Raw genomic sequence first — 22,267 nt, 5'->3', positions numbered from 1 at the left:
AACATGACTACCAGATTGTGTATTTATTATTGGGGTGTTTTTCACCCACTTGCTTAACCGTGATCTCTCTCACACCAACGATCTTATCTTATGTTATGTTTTGTTTATGAACCTTATCCAATTTAATTTGTTTAGTTTGTGTGTATTCTTATGTCTATTGCCTCTCCCATGTGCGGTCTATTTAACACGCTGTTGTCTCAAATGGACCACGATTGGTCAGGTGCTATGACCAATCGTCGCCTTTGTTTGTCTGTTACTATGGTGACACATTTACGGTGCTTTACAGCCGCTATACATTTGTAATTTCACTGATTAGGTCCTGTCCTGTGTTTATCTCCCACTGTAGATTTGCCTAGTGTATAATACCTTTTTTTATGTCACTTTGGTTCACACACTATTCCGTTACATTGACACGGCTGACCGCTCCCCCCAGGGTGTGTGTCTTATGTGTAGAGCGTGACGGCGCGGTGTGGTGGGTATTTAGTCACGGTGGTGGTAAGTGTAACTGTCCATATTTTGTCTGTCTGAGGACGAGCTTGTTAAGCTCGAAAACATTAACAGAATAAATGTGAATTATCATAGAAGTCCTTTGGAGTGCGCTTTCTTCTGCAATATTGGATATCACTTTTGCTGCACCCAAGGCTTAACTACAGAGGTTTGGAGTGCACTTTGTCTATTATTATTATTATTATTATTATTATTATTATTATTATTATTATTATTATATATATATATATATATATCTATATATATACACACCCCGTATATATATATATATATATATATATATATATATATATATATATATATATATATATATATATATATATATATAAATCAATAAAACATTTTTGTAGATAGGAAATTAACACATCTAGGCAAGTATCCCCGCTTGATTTTTCCCAATAAAACTCCATATGCATTGGTAACAATTTATATGGAGTTTTATTGGGGAAAAGCAAGTGGGGATACTTGCTTCGATGTGCTAATATCCTATGCAAAAATGTTTAATTGATTTACTTTTGAGACATGGAGGATTTTAATCTCAAAATTTTATCTCCACCATAATTTTAATGAATATATATATATATATATATATATATATATATATATATATATATATGTGACATAATGTGTGTGTGTGTCAACATGTCTATAAGTGTATGTGTGTGTGTGTACATATATACAGTATATGTGTGTGTATATATATATATATATGTATGTGTGTATATACACATGTATATGTATGTGTGTGTGCGTGTAATAATAATAATAAAAATAATTTGCAATTTATATAGCGCTTTTCTCCCTTTGAGACTCAAAGCACTTTACAAGTATACCAACATAAAGACATAAAAGTAAGGAGTTTTGAAGGTCAGATAAGCGGATTAAATGCCTGATGGAAGAGGTGGGTCTTTAGCTTTTTTTAAAAGTCTGTAAAGAAGGTGCAGCATGGCCGAATTCTCTGGAGCCTGAGTTTGTCCTTATTCTTGGCACTGAGAGGACGTATGTGTTGGCAGACCTAAGTGAGCGGGATGGGATGTAGGGTGGCGGGAGCTCTTTCAGGTACTGTGGGCCTTGGTTGTTTAAGGCTTTGAAGGTCAGCAGGCCAATTTAAAATATGTTCACCATTTAATTGGTAGTCAATGCAGGGAGTGGAGAACATGTGTTATGTGGCAGGATCGAGTTTGATTGGTCAGTAGTCTGGCTGCTGCATTTTGTACCACCTGAAGGTGATGGAGTTCTTTTTTTGGGAGGCCCAAGTAGAGTGTATTGCAGTAATTTAGCCTAGAGGATACAAATGCATGGATTAATGTTTGCATATCATCCGGTGGAATTAAGTGTTGTATCCTGGCTATGTTTTTCAGATGAAAGTAGGCAGATTTTATTACAGAGGAAATCTGCTGTTTAAAAGACACTCCAGCGTCAATCAGCACTTCAAGGTTTCGTACCTTTGCTGAACTAATGAGTTCAGAGCCTCCAAGCTCCAGGCCAGATGGGTGATCATGGGAAATTTTTGATGCCCGGGGTCCCCTCACCAAGAGTAACCCTGTTTTGTCCGGGTTCACTTTGAGACAGCTAGCATTTATCCATTCTATGACGTCTGTTAAGCAACTGTTTATGCGGCATGCTGGGTCTGTAGTATCTGGAGCAAAGGAGAAGTAGAGTTGTGTGTCATCAGTGTAACAAGGGTACCTTAGGCTATGTCATTAATGATGTCCCTCATTTGTAGTAAGTAAATTGTGAATTGCATGGGAGACAGGATGGATCCTTGTGGAATTCCGCAGGTCAGTTTTGTTGGTGCTGATGAGATTGATCCTGATATTACTCTCTGTGATCTACCAGCGAGAAAAGATTTAAACCAGTTAAGGACTGTGCCTCCTAGACCACAGATGTGCTGCAAGCGCTCTATTAGATTCCTATAGTCAATGGTGTAAAATGCAGCTGAGAGATCCAGGAGGATTAGAATGGAGTAATCACCTTTGTCTCTTGCCATGAGGAGATCATTTAGCACTCGGACTAGCGCTGTTTCAGTGCTGTGACCTCATCTGAAGCCTGACTGGAAAGGATCGAATATGTTCAGGCGTGATAGATGGGCTTCCAGTTGACACTTGGAACCAGTGGACTACTGGGGAGTGTGTACGTATGTAGCACTCAACAACATTTGACAGTAATAAGTACACTATCATTCATGGGAGATTGTAATGATATGAACATCCGGAGTAAAGGGGTTAAAATTTTACTTTTATTTATTATACACAATAAAAAGAAATAGTAACATAAAAACACAAAGGTATGTACTCCTATACTTCTGAATAGTGTTTACTGTAGCCAGTGAGGGGTCAGGATGATGGATTAACCGTGTATGAGAATAGCACTGTAAAATTAACTACTATTAGGAACGACTGTCTAAGAGTTCCATATGTAAAGTGGCCGCACCTGTATACACACACAGAGATAGGACTGCTTGTGCTGTACGTTACCGTAAATGTCCTCCAGGGGCTGGGGTTAAGGTGGTCAGTTACTCAGGTGGAATCACTATGGGTACTCCAACTGCAACAGGTAAATGCGCCTAATCATTAACAACAGATGTCCATATGTAACATGAAGATGACATATGGATCATGTGACAATAATTATATTTTTATTACCCCCCCCCTTAGTATAGGGATGTTAATGTGATCTTAGGGGCTATGCCAACTTCGTATTTATTAACCTTTTAATGCCGTTATGCCATTGTATTCCATAACAACGGCACTGGGCTTTAAAGCCATTATGACGGAATACAACGTAATCGCAAACGACTGTCCTGAAGCCTACTAGGCTTGCAGTATTTGATCGCGGCCTGGAGGGCATTCCTAGCATCTTAAGGATCCCCCCCAGACCTGATCCCATAATTGAAATCTCACAATCTTTTGCACGATCGCGTGATTTCAATTTGTCTACATTACTGCAGAGTATTACCCAAACGAGCAGTCAGTCCGTACTGGCCGATATCTATTAGCACATTTGAATGTTTAGCCAGAATAAAGTAGTAACGGATGTTTCTATCTAGAGTGTTACTGGCTACTACGTATCTTATTAGGTCTCAAAGCAAAGCGACAGTCTGCATAAGTAAAACAATTCATAACCCCAATTATTAAGTAAGGCTATTACTACGGCGACACCACTTGTCAGCCAATGTTTGGACTCCCTGATAGGTTACCTGATTGGTAACCCTTTTATCCACTTTGTATAACAACTGCTGTGTTTATTTTAACTTTTGTTTTTAATAAATTTGCTTTTTTTTACACTTGAGTGGATCTCTCTACCTACCTATTGCCTTTACTGATATACAAGAGGTAATTTCAAAATCTGGTGCAGTTTATTGGACTACTGTGCCCATTGTATAACAACATTTTAACACCAAGAGACCATACCCTGGGGTGAGCTGTCACACCTGCCTAAATCTGCAGCCGGTTTCTACTAGCATATTGGTGTGCTTTTGGAGTATGTGAGTACCCATTTATACAACTAAGAAAATACCGTTGGTTATATCTTTAATGGTCTGCACATGTAGTGCTTTCTTTCTCTGTGTTTTCACTCCATTTCCAGCATCACAGCATTGAGAGCGTTGTTGGACGGGTGAGCTATCACACCTTCATAATTCTGCAGCCTGTCCCTACCAGCACATAAGTGTGCTTCTGGAGTATGTGAGTACCCATTTGGCTACATTGTCATTTGCTCTATGTCTTCACTTGACGATACCACACATGAGGCGCCCCTCTGTTTCTCTTCATTCTTTTAGCTAATGTTTGGACTCAAAGCATAGTGACAGTTTGCATAAGTAAAACAATTCGTAACCCCAGTTATTGAGTAAGGCTATTACTACGGCGACACCATTTGTCAGCCAACTTCAGATTAATATTAACAGTAAGCAACTAATATATATAGAAAGTATAGCAGAGATACGGATGCAAGTTAAAAAAATATATGGTAGAGTCAGGAGAGAGACTAGAGTGTCCCTCTTCCCCCTAACATGTTTCGCACAACTGCTTTTTCAAAGGTGGGGCGCCCGCCTCAGATCAGGACTTTTATAGACTGATGACTGAAAAACATCAAGGGTAGAAGCCAATTAAATAGGATGAGGTACATACTAACTGCTGATAGGTTAGTAAGGGGGCGTGATAGCCTAGATGCGAACACCTAATATTCCGGCATATGGGGGTAGCTAGGTAACCAAAAAACATATTGTTTATCCCTTAGATCACCATAGAGTTAAACAAACTCACTGGTTGCAAGAAATTTATAAAGAAAAGTATGCACACCTAAATGTCATTAATTCGTGTAAATGAAAAAAAAAACATTGTGAAGGTGACGCTATAACGTTCTAGCATGATATAGGATTAAAGTATCATATAGTGGGACAGACTGAATTGGTTAAAGGAGTGTGTGGGGAAATCATATGTGGTAAGCAATAACAAATAAGAATTTGTAAATCCTGAAACGGACTGAGAAGAAAGTGGTGACAATCTGAAAGTGTACAGAAATGCTACATATTACTTCTGTTTGGTAGTGTACATGATTATACTATTAATTAGATAGGTGTGTGCAAAACAAAATTTCAAATTTTATGTCACAAAATGCATACATATTCAATTAAAAGAGGGCAAATTGTGTGTGTGTGAAGTGAATTCTACTACATCAAACAACTGACATAAATTAGAGGGAATGGGGGGAAGAATTGATATTAATAAGCCCTGCTAGTTGGGGCAAGTGCATCATAGTGTCAGGATTGCCGAGATAGTGAACTAATTGAGAGATAAGGCTAAGCGGATTGCTAACCTACCCAGTTTTATAATAAATATAATACTATGTGACAAAAAACAGGGAAGTGATTAAATGGTCCCATTTTATGGAACAGGTACAGATTGGTGAATATGACCACCCGGTGAGTACTAGTGTAAGTACATCAAAATGGAAAAAAGGAAAAAGCAGTTGTGCAAAACATGTTAGGGGGAAGAGGGACACTCTAGTCTCTCTCCTGACTCTACTATATATTTTTTTAACTTGCATCGGTATCTCTGCTATACTTCCTATATGTATTAGATACTTACTGTTAATATTAATCTGAAGTTGGCTGACAAATGGTGTCGCTGTAGCAATAGACTTAATAATTAAAAAGAATATATGCTACTAAAGCATACAATAGGGTGCGCAAGATAATATGCAAAAAATATGCAAAGAATATAGTGTATATATATAAATGTAAAAAGTGAATGTGCTAATGATCATATGAAATATTCATTGAATTCAAATAATCGTGCTATTCCTAAAACAAATCAAACCAGGGCAATGAAATGTAACAAGGGCTTGTAAAAGTGTGTGTTATTCAGTTGCTGGTAAACAAACTGATACTATGTTATATCTTAATCCATATGACTGTATTGTGATATTATGTTGCAAAATAGTAATTTTCAAAAATATAATAAACGTGCAGTGTACAAATCAATAAAAATTCACATAAACCCACAATTGGTAGAACATGAATAATAAAAAATTAACAAAACACAATAAATATTGTGATATATAATAAATATAAATATATTCACTGTAATGTCCAGCAAACAAAAAAGTGGATAGAATCGCTGTCAGTTTCAGCAAGTATGCTAGGCTGCTTCGCTCCAAGCCGATGGTAAGTCGGAGAATCTAAAAATTAAAGGGACACTCAGGCTTTATTAAATTTTCATGATTCAGATAGAGCATGTAATTTTAAACAACTTTCCAATTTACTTCCATTAAAAAAAATGTGCACAGTCTTTTATATTTACACTTTTTTTGAGTCACCAGCTCCTACTGAGCATGTGCAAGAACTCAGACTATACGTATATGCATTTGTGATTGGCTGATTGCTATCACATGGTACAGGGGGATTGGAAATATATATAACTTTGAAATGTGTTAGAAAATAATCTACTACTCATTTGAAATTCAGAGTAAATGATATTGTATTGTTTTGTTATCTTGCATTTGTTGATTATGCAAATCTGCTGTGTTTACTGTTCCTTTAAAAGCAAAAAAGAGAGAGTGCCTAATGGTGTAATATCGTCTGGACCCAAGCAGGTACGAACAATAACAGCATCAGCCAAATGGATACTCACAAAAGAGTTGGCACTCACAAGTAGTGCATACAAGCAGGCTGACCTTTATACACAGAGGATTGCCTTTCATCACAGAACAGCTGAGTCTCAGACGCTGAATCAGTGCACACGCTGTGTGCGGAAGACAAGCCCGAGTTGACAACGGCTACAAACAGCCACACAATCGGTCAGAGGGATATGAGTTCTAAATCTTCAGCGTACTGACTGCTGTATAAAGGTCAGCCTGCCTGAATGCACTACTTGTGAGTGCCAACTCTCTTGTGAGTACCCATCTTGCTGTTACCGTTGTTTTGTTTGTGTCTGCCTGGGTTCAGATGTTACTGCACTATTAGGCGTTTTTTTTCCCTCTTCTGTTTTGATAGATCTCTGATACGAATCTTATACTTTCAGCGTACTGACTGCTGTATAAAGGTCAGCCTGCTTGTATTCACTACTTGTGAGTGCCAATTCTTTTGTGAGTATCCATTTGGCTGATGCCGTTATTGTTCGTACCTGCTTGGGTCCAGACGATATTACACCATTAGGCGCTCTCTCTTTTTTGCTTTTAATTTTTACTTAATAATTGGGGTTAGAATTGCTTTACTTATGCAGACTGTCACTATGCTTTGAGTCCAAACATTGGCTGACAAATGGTGTCGCCGTAGTAATAGCCTTACTTAATAATTTGGGTTAAGAATTGATTTACTTATTCAGACTGTCACTTTGCTTTGAGTCCTAATAAGATACGTAGTAGCCAGTAACACTCTACAGGGAGTGCAGAATTATTAGGCAAGTTGTATTTTTGAGGATTAATTTTATTATTGAACAACAACCATGTTCTCAATGAACCCAAAAAACTCATTAATATCAAAGCTGAATAGTTTTGGAAGTAGTTTTTAGTTTGTTTTTAGTTATAGCTATTTTAGGGGGATATCTGTGTGTGCAGGTGACTATTACTGTGCATAATTATTAGGCAACTTAAAGGGACAGTCTAGGCCAAAATAAACTTTCATGATTCAGATAGCGCATGTAATTTTAAACAATTTTCCAATTTACTTTTATCACCAATTTTGCTTTGTTCTCAATTTCTTAGACCTTGAAGCCCACCTCTTTCAGATTGCATTTTAACAGTTTTTCACCACTAGAGGGTGTTAGTTCATGTATTTCATATAGATAACACTGTGCTCGTGCACGAGAAGTTATCTGGGAGCAGGCACTGATTGGCTAGACTGCAAGTCTGTCAAAAGAACTGAAAAAGGGGCAGTTTGCAGAGGCTTAGATACAAGATAATCACAGAGGTTAAAAGTATATTATTATAAATGTGTTAGTTATGCAAAACTGGGTAAATGGGTAATAAAGGGATTATCTATCTTTTAAAACAATAACAATTATGGTGTAGACTGTCCCTTTAACAAAAAACAAATATATACCCATTTCAATTATTTATTTTTACCAGTGAAACCAATATAACATCTCAACATTCACAAATATACATTTCTGACATTCAAAAACAAAACAAAAACAAATCAGTGACCAATATAGCCACCTTTCTTTGCAAGGACACTCAAAAGCCTGCCATCCATGGATTCTGTCAGTGTTTTGATCTGTTCACCATCAACATTGCGTGCAGCAGCAACCACAGCCTCCCAGACACTGTTCAGAGAGGTGTACTGTTTTCCCTCCTTGTAAATCTCACTTTTGATGATGGAACACAGGTTCTCAATGGGGTTCAGATCAGGTGAACAAGGAGGCCATGTCATTAGATTTTCTTCTTTTATACCCTTTCTTGCCAGCCACGCTGTGGAGTACTTGGACGCGTGTGACGGAGCATTGTCCTGCATGAAAATCATGTTTTTCTTGAAGGATGCAGACTTCTTCCTGTACCACTGCTTGAAGAAGGTGTCTTCCAGAAACTGGCAGTAGGACTTGGAGTTGAGCTTGACTCCATCCTCAACCCGAAAAGGCCCCACAAGCTCATCTTTGATGATACCAACTCCACCTCCACCTTGCTGGCGTCTGAGTCGGACTGGAGCTCTCTGCCCTTTACCAATCCAGCCACGGGCCCATCCATCTGGCCCATCAAGACTCACTCTCATTTCATCAGTCCATAAAACCTTAGAAAAATCAGTCTTGAGATATTTCTTGGCCCAGTCTTGACGTTTCAGCTTGTGTGTCTTGTTCAGTGGTGGTCGTCTTTCAGCCTTTCTTACCTTGGCCATGTCTCTGAGTATTGCACACCTTGTGCTTTTGGGCACTCCAGTGATGTTGCAGCTCTGAAATATGGCCAAACTGGTGGCGTGGCATCTTGGCAGCTGCACCTTTGACTTTTCTCAGTTCATGGGCAGTTATTTTGCGCCTTGGTTTTTCTACACGCTTCTTGCGACCCTGTTGACTATTTTGAATGAAACGCTTGATTGTTCGATGATCACGCTTCAGAAGCTTTGCAATTTTAAGAGTGCTGCATCCCTCTGCAAGATATCTCACTATTTTTTACTTTTCTGAGCCTGTCAAGTCCTTCTTTTGACCCATTTTGCCAAAGGAAAGGAAGTTGCCTAATAATTATGCACACCTGATATAGGGTGTTGATGTCATTAGACCACACCCCTTCTCATTACAGAGATGCACATCACCTAATATGCTTAATTGGTAGTAGGCTTTCGAGCCTATACAGCTTGGAGTAAGACAACATGCATAAAGAGGATGATGTGGTCAAAATACTCATTTGCCTAATAATTCTGCACTCACTGTAGATGGAAACATCCGTTGCTACTTTATTCTGGCTAAACATTCAAATGCTAATCGATATCTGCCAGTACGGACTGCCTGCTGGGTATTACTCTGCAGTACATAATTGACCTGTCATTATAAAATTACCGGCTGTTATAACTACCTAACTAGTTTTCTGTATCTAAGGTACACACAGCTAATTGTGCACTGAAACACCCTATACCCTTATTAATAAATACGAAGTTGGCATAGCCCCTAAGATCACATTAACATCCCTGTCACGGATACCAGACAGCTAAGGCTACCCCCAACCCCCCTACAACCTCACCCCTGTTGTTTCACAGTGGTTTGGGGATCCTCAGAGCAACCACAATCTCCAGAAGCTTTTGTTTGCTTGTTTTGTGAAGAGCTGGTATATGACCAGGAAAACCCTCCTAGGCTGGCCGGGCTCCTGGAAATCCCAGTTGGCTGCCTCACAACGGACACCCGCCTAACTCCTCTCAGGCTGGGCGGGCTCCTGGAACTCCCGGTCGGCCACAGGACAGCAGGACACCCGCTAACTTTACCCCTGGTCGCTCCAGCAGCCCTTTGCCCCAGAGCTCCGCACTTTTGGGGATTGGTAGCGCCTAGGAAGGACAAGAGCTGTGGCAATTATCAGAGGGGAGCTCCTTTGGGAACTGGGGGTTTTGGACACCCCTAACCCCATAACATCAACGGACTGTAACTCCGGTCCCCAGTAACAAATCATGCTGAGTTTTTGACTATGGCATCTGGAGAGCTTTAAAATGACATCCTGGAAGTGCCACCGCTTCACCAGGATCACCCAGAAAATGCCACCCCTATATATTGGGATTATGTGAGACTGTGGCTCCTATGGAGGTGCCGGGCTGTCTGGAGGGGTGGGAATGGCGGGAAAATAGTGGGATTGTCCAGGGTCTTATCAAGATGAGCTGTCTGTATAAAAGGAGTGTGTGTTTTCAATAAAATCAGTTCTTGTTTCACCTGAATGCTAGTCTGTCTAGTTATTTGGATGAGCTCCAGCTAAAATCACTTTCCTGGGCTACATAGCAGCCTGTTCCAGGCAAAGGAAGGACCCTCTGGCAGAGCTACCCAGTCGGGGTAGCTGGAGTCTGCCACAGGGTGGGACACAGCGTACTGGTGCTGTCGGGCAACAGGGGTGGCTACAGGCTGTGGTCACTTGCCAGCTACATAGCTGCAATCGGCAGGGAGGAAGCAGGACCTGTTTGGCAGAGCTACCCAGTCGGGGTAGCTGGGGTATCCGTCATAATCCCTATACTAAGGGGGAATAATACAAATATAATTATTGTCACCTGATCCATATGTCATCTTCATGTTACATATGGACATCTGTTGTTAATGATTAGGCACATTTACCTGTTGCAGTTGGAGTACCCATAGTGATACCACCTGAGTAACTGACCACCTTAACCCCAGCCCCTGGAGCACATTTACGGTAACGTACAGCACAAGCATTCCTATCTCTGTGTGTGTATATAGGTGCGGCCACTTTACATATGGAACTCTTAGACAGTTGTTCCTAATAGTAGTTAATTTTACAGTGCTATTCTCATACACGGTTAATCCGTGACCCTGACTCACCCCTCACTGGCTACAGTAAACACTATTCAGAAGTATAGGTGTACATTCCTTTGTGTTTTATGTTACTATTTCTTTTTATCGTGTATAATAAATAAAAGTTAAATTTTAACCCCTTTACTCCGGATGTTCATATCATTACAATCTCCCATGAATGATAGTGTACTTATTACTGTCAAATGTTGTTGAGTGCTACATACGTACACACTCCGCAGAAGTCCACTGGTTCCAAGTGCAAACATTTCCTCCTTGTGTACAGCACCCGCCTATAACAATATCATGTTATAGTCCTATCATTATGAATATTAATATTAGACTTCCAGACAGATTAGTTTAGGCAACAACATATGTAGTGCCATCGTTGTTTCCTCTCCTTTCTCCCGTGCTTCCAGTTGAGTTGCCACTACTTTTTCAATTATTTTCCCCAGTAATGGGAGGTTGGATACTGGTCTGTAATTAGTCATGCAGTCTGGGTCTAATAAAGGATTCTTTAGGAGTGGTTTTACCACAGCTTCTTTTAGAGGATCTGGGAAGTCTCCTGTTTTTAGTGAACGCTGCACTATTTTTGTGAGGGCTGGGGCGAGTGTTTCAATGCATCCAGATATGAGCTGAGTTGGAGCAGGGTCTAAGTCCCAAGTAGTAGGGTGTAACTTTTGTATGGTGCTTTTAACTTCTTTTATATCCACAAGTGGACCATAAACTGGGGCAATCTGGCATTCCATTGTAGTGGTTCTGGTGTGTAACTATTTGGCCTGCTGTGATAGCGGTTCGGATTGAAGAAATCTTGTCTCTGGAGAAGTTCGCAAATGCTTCACATTTATCCTGAGAAAAGTTGGTGGGGCTAAGCATGCATGCTGGTTTGCAAAGCCTTTCTACTGTGCAAAACAGTTGCCTGGGTCTATTGTGAGAGACTGGGTTTACAGTTACTGGTGACACATCTAGTCCAGACTGGAACACTAGATCAAGACCTTTTCTGTGGGTGGGAGTGGTGAACTCATCAAGCTGAGGAGATCCTGCCCAAGCATGATCTCCTCAGCTTGTACATGTCTATGTGTATGTGTGTGTTAAAACTGTAAGTATATTGTATTTATCTCCACAAATATTTTGGAGAAATTTTACTTCCCCTTTTAAACAAAATGTCTGCAGACACCTCTGCAGTATATAGCGCGTTGTATAGATCTACTTTCAAAACAAGTGTATTTTTATTTTATTTATATTTTTAAAGAGAAACATTTTCTAGGAAAATAAAATCTATTTAAATTGCACTAAATTATTTAATGCTTTAATTTACAAACATATTACATCTATTTCAATTGTATAAAACATAACATATCTATAAACATACATACTTGGCTCAGTTAGATCTATTTCTCAGTTAGATCTATATGGAAATATTTGCAGTGATTGATCAAACACATACTTAGTTGTTCCCTGCATGCAGAGGGAAAATGCAGTGCTTTGGATTATAGTCTATCTATGGACATATATACTTGGCTCAGAACCTTAAAGGGACATAAAACCCCAAAAATATTTGATTCACATAGAGAATACAATCTGAAAATGTTTTACTTTTATTATAAAATGTACATAATTCTCATGTTATTCTTTGCTAAAGAGGTACCCAGATAGGTAGCTTGCACGTCTCCATGACTACATGACAGGAAACAGTGCTGCCATCTTGTGCTTTTGCTTATGTTTTACATTCTTGCTAAACTATTGCCATATAGTGCTGTAGACGTGCACACTCCTGACCTTACCTTCCTGCTTTTCAACAAAGGATAAGAAGAATACAAAGAAACTTTGATAATAGAAGTGAATTGAAAAGTTGTTTAAAACTGCATATTCTATCTGAAACATGAAATACTTTTTTTGGGTTTTATGTCCCATTAAAGATCTATTTAAAAATAGATATTTTTATTGAAAATGTAGTGAAAGATATTTTTTTTCCCTGCATGCAATCAGAAAAATATCCAGTGTATTGGATTATAAAATATCTATAAATATACATACTTGACTTAGAAAGTTAAAAGATCTATTTCTATTAAAATAAAAATGCTTTAGTGATTTAGTGAAATATATTGTCCCTCTAGTCCCTTTGTACGGTAGTGACAGATAACCAAACACATACATGCACATATTTCTCTGTTTTCCCTTTATGCAATCTGAGTAAAAATCCAGTTCTTTGGTTACTGCAACCAAAATATTAATGTACAGTAAGTAGATCAGCATGGGACCCCTCCCAGTTCTTCCTGTTTAGGAGAGGGGGGCGTGCCAGTGACGTCACACATGTCAGATGCTGCACATGGAGGTGTGGATGGAACACAACCAGCCCAGAGCTGTGTTTGCATTACAGACAGCAACAGCAGCCACTGCTCATCTGATCCCAGATCCGCTCTGTCTCACTCTTACTACAAACCCACTAATAGGCACACAGCTTGTCTCCTTATTTCCTGGCAGCTCACTGTTCCAGCCACTGCACAGGAGCAAAGATGGAGAAGATGTCCAGAGCTTTACCTCTCAATCCAACTTTCTTAACTCCAACCTACGGAGTGCTGAAATCTCTGCTTGAGAATCCCCTGAAGCTGCCACTACACCATGAAGATGGTAATAGAATGTGTATTTTTATAATGCTAATGCTTTTATTTGTGTTCATTTAAATACAGTTTCATGTAAAGTATCTATATAGACCCCTTTTTCCCTTTTTATTCTAATATATGAAGTAGTAACAATTGTAATGATAATTTCAGTTCAATCAACTAGCTCAATAATAATAATAATAATTAATATTAACATTTCATATATTAATATGAAATGTTAGCTCAATAAAAAACAACTTTATTTTAAGGCTGATAAGTCCTGGGAATTGGGGTTACTTCTGCTTTATACTGTAACTTTTTGGATTATTATATATGTGTCTGTTCCTCCCTTGTCCCACTGGTTGTCATCTATGTATAATATCACTTTGTTAACCCCTATTCTACATGCTGCAGTAGTCTGTTTTATTTGCATGTATGTGTTTATGTATATACTGTATATGAAACCTAGAAATAATATGATTGTACTTAACTGTTTAATGATATTATAGTTTATAGCTTGAAGTTAGAAATTATATGATATAAACATTCATTATATCAGGGATTTTCAACACAGTTGTAAAGAAAGATTTGGCATAGAACAAGAGGTCATGCTCTGAATTTAGATATTTGAACTGATGAGAGATTTTTTTACACTAATGTTAGATGGTGGCTTGATTCATTTATAGGGACAGTAAACCCCCAAAATGTATTTAATGATTCGGATAGAACATACAATTTGAAACAACTTTCAAATTTACTTTAATTATCAAATATGTTTCATTCTCTTGTTATTCTTTGCTGAAGGAACAGCATTGCACTACTGGCAGCAAGGTGAACATAACTAGTTAGCCAAAAACAAGAGATAACAAATGTATGCAGGCACCAATTACCAGCTAGTTCCCACTAGTGTAGGATATGTGTGTGTTCATTTTCAACAATGTATACAAGAGAACAAAGCACATTTGAAAATATAAGTGATTTTAAAAGGTCTTAAAATTGCATGATCTGTCTAACTCTTGCAACTTTAATTTTTACTTTCATATCCCTGTAATACACTGAGGACAATCAAGCTTGCTTGTGAACACAGTCCTATGCCATGGAATACATTTAATTCTAGGTTTAAGACTTATTAGACAATTATATGAAATTCTATAGTTAAACTCAATATTCATATTGCCTGCGTAGTAAGAAAGACTCAAAGCTTCCATTTGATAATGAATGTTTGTGCCCCCCCCCCCCCAAAAAAAAAGGATGTGACTATATACTACAATACTGTTGTATTTTTAAATATGAGTTACTGGATAATAAAGCTTCTGCAATCTATAATCAATTTACAATGCAAGAATATATCAGTAAGAAAATTATGGAATTCTATATGTTCTGTACTCAGTGCAAAACTAATATACTGGTCAATAAAAGACATTACTGTTTACAGCTTGTGTTTAAATTAATAGACAAGACACAAACTCAAGTCCCTGAATACATTGATGATTGATATAGTTCGCTATCAATTACTATATTAAAAGTTGCAGATTTTGATATATAACACAGTTTTTCAACATCTGAGCGGTAAATGTTGGTTTGAAAATTTTCATCTATGTTTTTGTCAGTTAAATTGTGTTAAAATGTAACCAGCTTCAGACTACAGTAATCTAGAATTTTATATGGAGTGTATTTTGCGGTAAATAATAAAGTGTTAATATGCGGCACATAAACACACAACTTTTTTTTACATCAGTCTCTTAATAAGATTACACTGTAGCTTATTTTCAAGACCACCTGTTAATGCTGCCTGTTTAAGTACACGGTGTCTAATATCCTGATAAACAGCACCATGACATCTATACTACAATTAGTTTGCAAAAACACAATCCTATGAAAATTAATTCAAATACTAATTTCAAGCAATTATCTTACAAGCTTGTAATTAAGTAATTTACTCTAATGGATACTTGGACATTTGAATTGTTTATAATTTGAAAAAAAGAGAAAATACTTATGAAAAGAGGATTTCTTAAAAAAAAAACAAAAAAAAAACCTACATTGTTTTTTTAGTTACAGACAGATAGGACAAATTGTTAAGGCAACAAATACTATAATTCTAAATTTGGTCCTCGAGGCTAATAACAAAAGTAAGATTATTTTTTTATTTCATTTATTTTTTTAATCAAACACTTTGAGTTATATAGTCTCCAGGCAATAATATAATGTATTTTTGTGCTTCACATGAGATAAGTAAAATTATTTGAATTTAATTAATCCACAAGAGTATTGAATGTATATTCAAACTAGCATATTCATTCTCACATATGCATAATGCACAGTAAAATGTTATCTATAGTACCAAGGTGCTAACTGCAACATGAGCGATTTCATAGTCTGTTTATTTTATATTCGCTGTTAATCTATTTTGTAAAAAAAAAAAAAAAAAAAAAGTTTATTTTAATTTATTTTTATTTTTTTTCCAAAATATGAACTTTATGTTTGTTAGTTTTTGTTTTTAGATTTTATTGATAATAGTAGGCTGGTAATTTAATACAATTGGATGCTTTTAAGTCTATAGTTGGCAACAACAATTTAAAAGTATATTATCATAGGTATCTACTATTTAAAAAAAAAGGAAAATTTAGTTATAATGTGGATAAATATGTTACAAAAAATATTTTATTGTTCTCCTTAACATACTCTGTTTTTATTTACCATTACAATAAGTATTGTAAAGTTCTTGTACACCTTAAAGATCAACTCTCTATTTTTTTTTTTTTTTTTTTATATTTTTTAAGTAAATATCAGATGACACAAAAATTGTATTCCTAAAAGGCTAATGCCTGGTGACAACTTTATTTAGTTCTGTTAACTTACTTTTCCGCCCAATAATGGTCAAATTCTGTGCTGCAAACCTGTATTATTTTATGATTAAGGAGAAAATGTAAACTGCCACCTCAATTTTTATTCATTAGTTGGTTATTTATTGTCTCAAAGCCATAAAAAAACATCAATCCATCCACTATTCTTGCATAAATACATAGACAGACATATTCAACAGTTTCTGTTTAACTTATTTGGGATCATTTATAAAGCTTTTTGTATTGATGTTTTTATGACAGCTTTATAAAATAACGTTTCAAGTTGCCATGTTGATATACCTAAAAAATTATAAGTCAAACCGTTTAATAAATATTATATCAATATAGGATATTTCCCAATATTAAAAAAATGCAGGAATTTCCCAGAATCTCCAGAACTAATTTAAATTTAATGCCAACTTATTATTTTTAACATTTTATACAGTTGCCAAAATAAATTTTTGTTATTTTCAGTTTTCCAGTGGACTTTAAAAAATATAGACATAAAGTTTATTTTAAAATGCAGGATATTTGTAATTCCATTTGTTAGAAATTCTCTTTAAGACAAAGAAGAAATATTTGAGTGTATTGTCAAATTGATTTTTAATGGCCTGTACCAAGTATTTTATGTAATAATTATATTGGGAGTTATATTTTCATCATATTATTTTCATCTGCATTCTGATTTACAACTTTACTCTTTTCTTCTTTAGCCTTCTGTAAAGAAAAAGACAAAGAGAAGAAGTTAGAAGATGACAACGTTGGGTCTAATGTACCACAGTCAGCTTTCTTGGGGCCAACTTTGTGGGACAAGACTCTACCCTACGATGGAGATACTTTCCAGTTGGAATACATGGATCTGGAAGAGTTTCTTTCAGAAAATGGTATTCCACCTAGCCAGTCCTCACATGAACTGAATCATCATCAGTCAGGTCTTCAGCAGGCTTCAGTCACATCACCCTCCGTTATTGACTTGAGCAGCAGAGCTTCTACATCGGTCTTACCAGGCTTGGTGTCTCAGAACTGCATGCACAGCCCCGTTAGACCTGGTAAGTTTTATTTATGTGCATTACTATAGTAAATCTTGATTGTGGACCCATGTTCATTGTAGAATAGTTTTTTATTTAAGTAAATTCCATCATGCATCACAACATATTAATCTCCATACTAGGAATGAGTGAATATGTCCTACGTTTCAAATGTTGTATTTTCCATTTTAATGGAAATTTAAATATTCTGCCAATGTTCTAAACAATCAGCTCTGGAATGTTACATTTCTTTTCTTTGTGTGTTATGTCTTATGGACTTGTTGTGTCTTCAGTGGAAGTCTGTGAGATTTTAACATTCAAATTGTTTTAGAAGAGCTAAATACTCACCTCTAAATACTACTATATTATTTCATAAAAGTATTCTACTTTTAGTCCTTATGAAAAACAAATGTTATAGAATCTTGAGTAGTTTGCCTGTGCCAAAACTATTTGAGATGCTATAAACTATTTATTTTCTGTATTGTTTATTAAAAAAGTTGTTCAACAAAAACAATATATATGAATTTATGCTTGTGGAGTGTGTCACTATCAACCATCAATAAAGCTGTGGTAGATATCCTTATCAGCCAGTGAGTCATTTATCATATAGGTTAAGTTGTGCACTTGTTTCTATATCAACTTAAAAGATTTTTTTTCCATGCAGGGTTGGGCATTATAAAGCAGCTGGGTTGGGAGTTGGGACAATGTAATATTTTGCAATATTATAAAACATTCTGTTATTTAAGCTATCCAAAGCACAAATGAATTGCATAATTTCACATATATTACTTTAATGATAGTTTGTGCAACAAACATTGAAAAAAAAATATTAGCTCATTTTAGCTTTACATTGGCTTACATTTTAGCCAGGTTGTCAATAAAACCAGCCAGTTGGTTTGCCCACTAAAAAGGTCCTGGGGAGAACACTGATGTGCGCTTTCTTAATAAATATGATGAAACGGGGTTCTAAAACTTAAAATTGAAAATCATGTATTTCATTTTTTAATAGAAGCATGTTTGCAATACACGTGTATCATTTCTAGCATTTATATTGCTGAAAATAACTCACACCCAACATCACCACCATGTCGAGATTCAAAGAGATTTGGATCTGCTCTAGCATGTGATGAGATAAGTGCCATTGAAATCCATAGAGTCGCCTCCTTCTAACAACTGTTAACTGCCCACTGCATAAAACCACTCCCACTGACAAAGATTCTGGCATCAAGAAAATAAAAATAAAAATGTCAAGAAAATTAAAGTAAAAATGAGACAACCTTGTTATCTTTAATATAGTGAAATACGACCATGAAACAAGACATTTCACTTGGGAAAGTTTATTGGGCTCTTCACCACAACGCTATGTTAATGGAAGGAACTCCCTTGGTGCTTGGCTAGAAAAGATGAAATTAGCCTCAATGAATTTCGAACATGATCTCGCCTGAAAAACGAGATCCCTTGACGGCATAATAAGTGTGCATGAATCTAGCCTGCTGAGAGCATATATTGTGTCAGAGATTACTCAACATCAATGTTAATGAATACGTTATATTGTTTGAATGTTGGTACATGGGGCAAATCTACTACGTATGCTTCTTGTGCGCAGTGAAAACTGATAATTTGCAGCATATTAGCTAATACATGTGTACTGGGAATTTTGTTTTATCATCAGAATGTAAATGCATTTATTTAATATAAAAGTAATTACTTAAATAAAATAAAGGGCCCTCTATTGACAGATACCTGTTTCACAGCATTTTGAATATTAAATCTTTATCTATAAACAAATAAAAAACAGGCTTTTTTGGCCTAGTACTTTTGTGTAGAATTTTTGTTTACAACCGTAACATAGGAGAATATTGTCAATATTGTCAATTGCTATTATACTTTATTTATAGAATGGCGACAGGTTAGAGCAAATTAAATATGAAAACAAAATAGATAAAATAAATAATAATACAATTATTAGAAATATCTGAGGGGCACTATTGCTTCAGGAACTTACAATTTAGGGGAAAAACTGGTTATGTTGGCAAAATATGAGTGTTGCCTCATTAATGATTTGCCTTGAGCTAATAATATAAAATGTTTGGCTATGCATAGTAAAACAATTTTGCAATGTACTTTCATAATTTATTATGCCCATCCTGTAGACTTCTGAAGACTAACACTTTTATATATATATCTGTAACTGACTTCAGCAAATAACAACTGCAACAAAATGCACTTTATACTAACATAATGACTGTGGCTAGCTTTGCCTTCCCTAGAAAAAGCCCAGATTGGCTCCTCCAAATAAGACAAGTGGTAGGTGAAGTTTGGCTATTGAAAAACAATCGCAGCAAACAAGATGTTAATCTGTTTTTAAAATGTTTACACTTGGCTAATGTTATTCTATAGCAGCACAACAGAAATGTCTTGTAATTGTAACGTCTTCTACTCTTTATAGAAAAGCTGATGCTGAAATTGTATATTTAAATGGACACTACATCTTGTTTTCAGTGTAACACTTTAATAGCATTGCAGAAAACTCTACTGAAAGGAGATAAAATGGCTGCTAAATGCTATGTTCCACCCACCTGGTGCTTGGTGTTGGTTCGGGCTACCAGCACCCCACAGCAAGCTTTTTTTTTTTACTTTTAGAGTGTTGCCTGCCCTATAGGCAATACAGAGCGAGCGTTGCCCTGCATGCACTTTATTGCAGAAAAATAGTTTGAATAACTTTTTTTTAAATATGTTGCAATTTTCACAAATGTGTTAGCTCTAATTGGCCATAATTTAAGGATATAAGACAAACACACTCTCTGTTTTATTTTAGGTGGGCTATTCCTGGACTACAAAACACTGATTATTGTGCTATAATATAATACTCTTAACAAGTTCAGTGTTTAATTGCTGATATATATTATGCATATTATAATAATAATTTAAATAAGCTATTTTTTTTAAAATCGCTGAGTTTCCAGAGAACATTTGAATATTGTAAGACTTGGAGAGATTTTGAGAGTGCAAGAAGGGGAGTTTCCATGGAGCTGAGGCAGAACAGGAAATTAAATTATAATAAATAGTGGAATTTTTTCCCTGAGCTTGGCATGTCGCTGGCCCTCTGGCTCTTTCAGGGTTAAGATATCTTCCATAGTTTGAGATCAGCATTTCTAAGAAATGTATTCACCTCAAGGCCGTCTGTAAATATGAATAATATATGTTTAACTTTACGCCCACACTAGATGGAATTAAACCACTATATTTTGTTGAGCTACTTTGACATTATAGTTATCAATTCATGTGTATGCAGATCATTATTTTTCCACTAAATAGATTTCGAAGTCGTAAATCTAATTTATCAGTTTTTCCACCATGAACTCCCCTTTTCTGCATACCAAAGGCTGGATTTTACATTAGGCAGCTTAGGCAACTGACATTTTTTCACAACTAGAGGGCGTTAGTTCATGTGTGTCATATAAATAAAATTGTGCTCACACCCATGGATTTACTTAGAAGTCAGCACTGATTGGGTAAAATGCAAGTCTGTTAAAAGAACTGAAATAAGGGGCAGTCTGCAGAGGCTTAGGAACAAGGCAATCACAGACATAAAAAGTATAATAATATAACCATGTTGGTTATGCAAAAAAAACCCTGGGGAATGAGTAATAAAGGGATTATCTATCTTTTTAAACTATAAACATTCTGGTGTAGACTGTCCCTTTAACTGATGAGTACAGCAAATTAGCAACTTTATAAGAGGATATATAGGCTCTCATTATGCAGATACATCAGTGTTCTCCGTAGGGTCTATATAATAAGATCACCGCTCACCTGATTTTACTGACCACCTCAGCCATGTTTTCCTGGATACTTATGAGTTATACATGCTGCTGGGTGAGCACAGAGGAACATAAATAGTGCTGTTTAGTGTCACTATTTGTGTGCTTTCCAGGGATAAAATTTGTGTTCCTACCTGCATACCCTGCAGCATGTATAACTCATAAGTATCCAGGAAAACATGACTGAGGTGGCGACCCTAAATGACACTTGTGAGTTTCAATTTCAGGGAGCATATGATTAACTGGTAGTATGTATTTATGTTTTGGGTACTTGTAAAGTGCGGCTAATCACCCACAAGGGTCTCAAGGCACTGCTCATTTTATCGACCTCGGAAGGATGAAAGGCTAAGTGGACCTCGCCGGGGATATAGTTTAACCCAGTGTTTAACCCAGTGTTTGACAAATCTGTTTAAAAATTAGGAGCCGGCAAGAAAATATAGGCGCTAGACAGTGGTATATAGATATGGAGAAAATGCAAAAAACTTGGAGAAAGGGGTAGAATTGGAGGAGCCAGTGGCTCCCTGGATCCTAGGTTTGTCGAGCCCTGGTTTAACCCCATACCTGCAATATGTCAAAGAGTTACTAATCAAATGTTAGAAGTCATTTTGAAAAACAGCTCTTAAAAATTAAAACTCTTAGCACATATCAATAGTTAACGGGATATGAAACCTACATTTTTTCTTTAGATCATACATTTTTAAATATTTTTTCCATTTTACTTCTATGATCTAATTTACTTAATTCTCTAGGTATCCATTGTCGAAGCAGCAGCAATGCACTACTGACAGTTAGCTGAAAGCCAATAACAAGAGACAAATATGTGAATCCACCAATTAGCAGCGTCTGAGTCTACCTAGGTATACTTTTCAACAAAGTATACAAATAGAACCAAATTAGATAGAAATACATTGGAAAGTTTTTTTTTTTTAAATTGTATGCTCTATCTGCATCATAAAAGAAAATAAATTACCCTTCCTGTCCCTTTAAGCACTGCATTGCAAAATAAATGTTTTAAACATATTTAATACT

At 36.4% G+C, this 22,267-nt stretch overlaps 1 protein-coding gene across 2 annotated transcripts in view; it reads left to right on the top strand.

The window, feature by feature from the left end:
- Nucleotides 1-13,290: 13,290 nt before the first annotated feature.
- The window catches only part of HLF (HLF transcription factor, PAR bZIP family member), a 71,660-nt gene continuing 62,683 nt past the window's right edge, over nucleotides 13,291-22,267 (top strand). For both annotated transcript variants that reach the window (XM_053708270.1, XM_053708262.1), the window contains exons 1-2: nucleotides 13,291-13,568; nucleotides 17,100-17,435. In XM_053708270.1, the coding sequence (XP_053564245.1) occupies nucleotides 13,454-13,568; nucleotides 17,100-17,435 (451 nt within the window). In that variant the 5' untranslated portion in view covers nucleotides 13,291-13,453. The remainder of the gene's footprint in view (nucleotides 13,569-17,099; nucleotides 17,436-22,267) is intronic.

The sequence above is a fragment of the Bombina bombina genome, chromosome 1 (genome assembly GCF_027579735.1).
Source record: "Bombina bombina isolate aBomBom1 chromosome 1, aBomBom1.pri, whole genome shotgun sequence".
Lineage (NCBI taxonomy): Eukaryota > Metazoa > Chordata > Amphibia > Anura > Bombinatoridae > Bombina > Bombina bombina.
This window is presented reverse-complemented; position numbering and strand designations above follow the sequence as displayed.